General features: G+C 38.2%; 1 protein-coding gene across 1 annotated transcript; it reads right to left on the minus strand.

Annotated features, from left to right (window-relative positions):
• Nucleotides 1–2807: 2807 nt before the first annotated feature.
• On the minus strand, nucleotides 2808–6714 carry LOC112716239 (protein XRI1). The gene is made up of 9 exons (XM_025768107.3): nucleotides 6279–6714; nucleotides 5144–5208; nucleotides 4949–5059; nucleotides 4685–4830; nucleotides 4116–4182; nucleotides 3896–4010; nucleotides 3769–3809; nucleotides 3566–3658; nucleotides 2808–3392 (listed from the first exon to the last, which is right to left on the minus strand). The coding sequence occupies exons 1-9, from the start codon at nucleotides 6308–6310 to the stop codon at nucleotides 3118–3120; spliced, it is 945 nt and encodes a 314-aa protein (XP_025623892.1). The 5' UTR covers nucleotides 6311–6714; the 3' UTR covers nucleotides 2808–3117.
• Between the last annotated feature and the right edge of the window lie 206 nt (nucleotides 6715–6920).

Consider the following 6920-nt stretch of genomic DNA (forward strand, 5'->3'; position numbering starts at 1 on the left):
ATTAATAGGATCTTTTGACATTGTATCTGTACATCATGACACTTTACACGTTTCTTTGTGTACCTTCCACGGCATGAGTCTCTAAACCCCATGGTTGGGGGTGAGGAGCTCTGCTGTGTCTTGATGGATTAATGCAATTACTACTGTTTTTCATTCAATCATGCTTGCTTCCATTCTAAGATATTACTTGTTCTTAAACCGGATGAATGTGATGATCCGTGACACTCATCATCATTCTCAACTATGAACGTGTGCCTGACAACCACCTCCGTTCTACCTTAGATTAAGTAGATATCTCTTGGATTCTTTAATCAGAATCTTCGTGGTATAAGCTAGAACTGATGGCGGCATTCAAGAGAATCCGGAAAGTCTAAACCTTGTCTGTGGTATTCTGAGTAGGATTCAATGATTGAATGACTGTGACGAGCTTCAAACTCCTGAGGGCTGGGCGTTAGTGACAGACGCAAAAGAATCACTGGATTCTATTCCGGCCTGATTGAGAACCGACAGATGGATAGCCGTGCCGTGACAGGGTGCGTTGAACATTTCCACTGAGAGGATGGGAGGTAGCCACTGACAACGGTGAAACCCTTGCATACAGCTTGCCATGGAAGGAGCCTTGCGTGCTTGAAGAAGAAGACAGTAGGAAAGCAGAGATTCAGAAGATGGAGCATCTCCAAAACCTCAACCTATTCTCCATTACTGCAAAACAAGTACTTCTTTCATGTTCTTTTACTTTTCACAATCAACCCTGATAATTATTGATATCCTGACTAAGAGTTACAAGATAACCATAGCTTGCTTCAAGCCGACAATCTCCGTGGGATCGACCCTTACTCACGTAAGGTATTACTTGGACGACCCAGTGCACTTGCTGGTTAGTTGTGCGGAATTGCAAAAGTGTGATTGCAATTTCGTGCACCAGCGATAGCGCAGGATGGGAACTCCAACATCCTCCCCATTGCATTCGCCCTTGTGGAAGGAGAAAATGTAGAGTCGTGGTCTTTCTTCTTGTCCAACCTACGAGAGCATGTGACTCCTCAGGAGGGTATCCTTGTAATCTCTGACAGGCATAACGGGATCAAGGCAACGCTTGAGGCACCTGAGACTGGGTGGCTGCCTCCACGTGCTTTCCGAGCGTATTGTATTCGGCATGTGGCAGCGAATTTTGCCCTAACTTTCAAAGGTAAAGATTCAAGGAGGATGTTAGTGAATGCTGCCTACGCAAAGACTGAAGCAGAGTTTTATTACTGGTTTGACATCGTGCGGACTGAGAATCCAGCAATGTGTGAATAGGCCAATCGGATGGAGTACGACAAATGGACCCAACATGAGGATAGTGGTAGACGGTTCGGGCACATGACAACCAACATCAGTGAATGTGTGAACTCGGTGCTAAAGGGAACTCGAAACCTTCCGGTCACATCGTTGGTTCAGTCAACTTACGGGAGGCTTGCTCAGCTTTTTGTGGTACGGGGACAAACAGCAGAGGCACAACTCGGATCTGGTAATGAATTTTGCCACGCATTGGCTAAGGCAATTGATCGGAATCTAAGAGACTCAAGGTGCTTCACTGTCACGTTATACGACAGGCATCAATCAGAGTACACCGTGGCCGAGACAACACCAATCGGGCGCTTCTCGCTGGGTAGCTATAGAGTTTGCCTTAAAGATCACAGATGCGACTGTGGCCACTTTCAGGCGCTGCATTATCCTTGTTGCCACGCCATTGCATGTTGCGCCTACTCCCGCCTTAATTGGGCGTCATATGTTCACGAGGTCTATTGTATGAGTGAAGTTTTCAACGTTTACAAGCAGGATTTTGTTCCGCCTATCCCGGAAGGCCTATGGCCTCCATATGCTGGGCCAACCATCATTCCTGATCCTAAATGAGGCGTGCAAAGGAAGGTCGTCCAAGAGCAACCAGGATCCGTGGTTGTATGGATCAGTCTCTGGAGAACCAGTCGAAGCGCTTGTGGGCTATGCCGTTAGGCTGGGCATACGCAGAGGAACTGTGACCAGCGAAGACATACTACCGGGGGGATGCGTAGATCTCATTACCTTGTTTTAGTTGTTTTATTAACTGTTCAGTTGAGTTATGTATGGTTGGTTATGTCTATGAATGTCACCATGTTGATTTTCTGCATTAATTTCATATGAATAAAATCCGTTTATTTTAGATGTTTGATTGCATCAATGGTATCATTTAGACTGCGCATGATAACTGTGACGAAAATAATGTATATCATAGAATCTCAAACCGCTTAAACTATCAAATACATAGCAGATAATATATCATTTAGACTGCACACTGTGGTAGGTTGCCACGGTTTATGTTAAAATTATAAACCGTAGTAGCTTCCCACGGTTTACATAGAAGTGTCAAATTACACAATCACGTAAGGAATATCTGTTTTGTGTATTTGAGTAAAGCTTTCACCTATTTTATTTATTTGGGTAAATTGCCCATAAAATCATCATATTCCTAATTAATTCGATTTTTAATTTAAATTTGGATAAAAATAAATTTTAGAAAACACGTTAAATATATTATAAAATTACACATATATTTATCAAATTCTATACTTTTATAAGAACAGAAATAATATGAAAAGTCAATTATTTATAATTGAATTCAAACGTAATACTCCATATCCAAACAAAATATGCAAAAGGAATCATTGCACACATTAAACGAGTTAGATTTATCATACAATAATACAAACAGAAAATAATTTACCTTTTGAAAATATACATATAAGAGACAGAACATATAACAAAGATACACCGGTGCAGAAGTTTAGCAGTTTCAGAAACAAGACCATATACTAAATCTGTATGTATCAATTACAAAAGCCAAGGGCAAGCTTAGTAACATTGTCAACTCAACAGCTGGGGACTAACATTTCAGATTTACATAAATCATTTACCAAATTAACAGCTAGAAGAAGATGAAGTAAGACTGCACTACAAGAAAATAAACACTAAGGCGGTGTAATATGACATAAGTGGTAATAAGAACAAAACATTGCAGTACCAACTTCTAAAATCCGGCAGCTACATATTACACAGAAAATAAACTCAACTAGTACCATTAATAGATGAGCAAAAAAAAAGTTAGCCTTTGGTTCGCATAATCGTGATGCTACCTTTTCCCCCTTCCGTGCGAATCTTTGTTTTGTTAACGACAGGCTTCCCTGAGAAGGCTGATTTGGGATAAGCTGATGGATCTTCATTGCTTTGCTTTGATTTTGAAGACGGCGGAGTCTGAATGCGCTGATTTATTTCCTTCAATGTTACATCTCCATGAGCACCACTAGGCTTAACAAAAGTAAATGGATAGACCACAGAAGAAGCCAACTTTGGCGGTGTCTGTATAAACGATTTCCTACCTAAACAATGAAAAATGGGTCTAAATTTGTTATCAAATAAAAAAACTTCATCTTACTAACTCTATGTAGAGACCATTTTTGGGATTGAATGCAGCTATTTATAATGACCTTGCTAACAAGAAATCAATAAAATTATACCAGAAAGTGACACTACATCAAGAAGAAAGTTGAACCTTTGAAGATAATATTTTTGGGGTTTCGAGTGACCTGCTGCTTCTGCTGCTGAACCACATTTTGTTCGGAAGATGCCGTGATGTCAACCAACTCTGAAAGAAGATGAATTTTTTGTTTGAGAAGATACGATTCAAATAGAAAAGAACAAAATCAAGGAAGAAGCAACATCCTTCTAACAGGGAGGGGAAAAAATGCCATCTACCTGCAATATCAATCTGAATATCCTCTGCCCCTGAAAAGTTCCTGGAATCAAACAACATAGTCATCAGAATCAGATGACTTTGTATAACCAACTATATGTGAAAAATCAGTCATCCATAGAAGCATACAAATCATCGGGACTGAATTGCATCTCGGTATCATTAAGGCATTCTGCTAGCCAACCTTCAGTGGACTCAAGGTCTTCATAACCAGACGATGATGATGCATTTCCTAATGCATATTCTATGACGGTTGGGAAAACATGAGCCTTTAGAAATTTATCTAAGTCATTATACCAGGAAAAGAAATACAATGAAAAGACGGGATAAAATCTTGCAAGAGGAAAACCTGATGATAAACCAGGAACCCATTGTGACACTTCAGGAAAAGCATCCGTGATCAAGTCCTCCTTCCCCTGTATATGTGCAACGAAGTAACAGTCAGCAAATCAACAACTTCATTAATCACTATGTCTCATTGGGATTAGCATACCCTACTAGATATAAGTGACAAGCAATCTCGAACTGCTGAACAGTAACCCAAAACACAAACTCCCCTTTATTGAGGGATGAAATATCCTTAACCGCGAAGAGGACTCATTGAAGCAGAATATATCACCAAATATAATACTTTAAAGAAGACATCAAGATTTGAACCAAATGGCTCATTAATAGCTAATATACAAGGGGTTTCAACAGAAACTAGCCTTAACATAAGATAGGGATAAAATAACCCAAAACTCATGAAACTGAACACATGTAACATGCATTCATTTTCTGTTCAACAACATAATGGTAATATATCACAGAATTTACTTAAGACAGATTCAAATAGTTTTTGTATGATATCTTCATATTTTTACTACTGTCTAACATATTAGGAGTGTGAAAATTTATTGGAAAGCTAGAAGCACCAACATTTGATTTAAAATATGGCAAAGACATCTCTTCCTTGGAAAGAGAATGATCCCTCTCCTGGCCATTGAATTGTAGCATCCGCCGCCTCTTGACTTGAGAAGAAGTCTCCCTCCCCTCCTCTACTTCTTTTTGTACATCATCCGAAACTGAAATCCAATATTTCCTTGAATCAAACCAGGATAGTTCATAACAACAATTTCTAAAGCAAAAAGAACAATCTAACAAGATGCAAACATCGACAAGACATCAAATGAACTGCCTTACCACTATTGTCAACATTGTATACCAAATCACCACATGCCTTAACTGGTGTAGTTTCATCTTCAAACATGTAGGAAATATCTTCATTTTGGAGCACACCATTCCATGGCTCTTCTGAAATATATTGAAGAAAAAAAAATCAGGCATTACTTATGTAATCGTGTAAAAAAATCAATTTAACATCAAAGCAAGACTTACCAAAATTGGAAGTCTTTTGGAGATCATGATCCTCCCTATGCCAATTCCATGGTTCTTTAGCACCACTATGATAGAACAGGAAGTAAGTGCAATTGTCATGACATGCCATTGATGTAAGATAATAACCCATGGACAAATATATATATATAAGTTCGACCTATAAAATTCACAAACAACAACAACAAAGTCTTATCCCACATGGATTAAACTGTCATTGTGCTCTATCATGAATCATGATTAGGGTGAGCACATGGATCTCCTTTGAATACAAAGAAATAAAGAATCAACGAGAAGAATTGAATCAACCCCTCCCCACACCCCCAACTTCAGACATTATCAAATTCAGCTACAGAAAAACAAATATTAAATATATTGCAAACTAAGTACTAATTAGCACTCCAAAGATTGCCCAGTGTGTGTTGGTTGCAGACATTATCAAAAAAAATTAAATACATTGCAAACTGAACTACCGAAGTACTAATTACCACACCATAGACCAAACCAAGCACTGTAAATTATAAAATAAAACATTAGATTATACAGCAAAAGACATTTATAATGTTTAAAATTTATTTAAAACTTAAAGAAACATGCAGTCTCCCATTTTCATTTATAATGTTTAAAGTTTATTTAAAAACTTATGAATTTGTAGTTGTATATGTTCTTGGAGCATACATTAAGCGTGCTCAAGGAGCAAGAGCATGCAAGTACTTCTCAGTAACCATAGCACGAGCTTAGGGAAAAAAAAAACCAAAAAAATAATTAAAAAATTGAAATTCTTCATCCATGAAATTTGACAGAAAACCAAACAACCTAATCTAAGATGGTGGAAATCAGAGAGCCACAATGCAAATCAAAACAACTGAATCAAACAGCACCATATATTTAGCAGATAATGCACAAAACAACAGCCAGATGAAGTGAAAAATAAAATAATAATTTTCTTACAAAATTCCCAATTCCTTTTCTTAAACAAAACATATATCAAGAAACATATATCAGAACAAGTACCTCGAAAAACATAAATGTGCTTCTCCAAACAACTCAATCGCGCCCAAAAATAAAACCCTCACCTTAAAAGAATGTCGAAGCTGCAAATAAAATAAAGTAAGACAAAATAGAGAGAGAGATTTACTTGTCGTCGTCGGTGTTGTTGTTATAATCCATTTCAAGGGCAAGAAGCAGGGAGTCAAGTTTCCAGTCACAACTGATCAGTGTTTTTTCTTTTTATATATTTTCTAGAAAAAGACAGTGGAAAATAGAAAAGAGAAGTAACCGTTACAGAGAATAGAGAGATCGGTTCCCTGTTGTGACTTGAGAGGCTATGACCTATATATAACATGGGAGAAACTGACCCGAGCATGACCAGAAAATACAGGTTTAATTATTTACGTGTCATATTGGGGCTCATTTTTTTTAATATGGAGAGTATAGTGGTGTTTTGAACGGACATTTTTGGTGTATTTGCATATTGGTGAATATGTCACATGTGTAGCATGAACACGTAACGGGAGTGCTAATGTAGCACGCAGAGGGTGAGTTGACAACACGTGGGGGTGTGTTGCTGACATAGCAACGTGTGATTCGAGACACCTCTAATATTTGGAGGCGTGTTGATGACGTGGCGAAGTGTAATTGGAGAGCAATTTTAATATGTGGGGGTGTGTTGTTGACGTGTTGCTTTGTATGCAACACGTAGTGGGCAACAGTGTTCTGCAGGCCAAGTTTGGTACCATTTCATTGCGGAGAGAAAAGTTGTTTTAGTGTGTTTCTGATG

Source organism: Arachis hypogaea, chromosome 10 (genome assembly GCF_003086295.3).
Source record: "Arachis hypogaea cultivar Tifrunner chromosome 10, arahy.Tifrunner.gnm2.J5K5, whole genome shotgun sequence".
NCBI classification, from domain to species: domain Eukaryota; kingdom Viridiplantae; phylum Streptophyta; class Magnoliopsida; order Fabales; family Fabaceae; genus Arachis; species Arachis hypogaea.

Excerpts from the sequence above, each read along its gene's own strand:
- LOC112716239 (XM_025768107.3), bottom strand. The coding sequence starts at position 6,310 with ATGGATTATAACAACAACACCGACGACGACAA. Across the intron at positions 4,831-4,948 it reads ATACAATGTTGACAATAGTG|TTTCGGATGATGTACAAAAA; the intron begins GTAAGGCAGTTC and ends ATTGGATTTCAG. Across the intron at positions 4,011-4,115 it reads GGTTCCTGGTTTATCATCAG|AATATGCATTAGGAAATGCA; the intron begins GTTTTCCTCTTG and ends CAACCGTCATAG.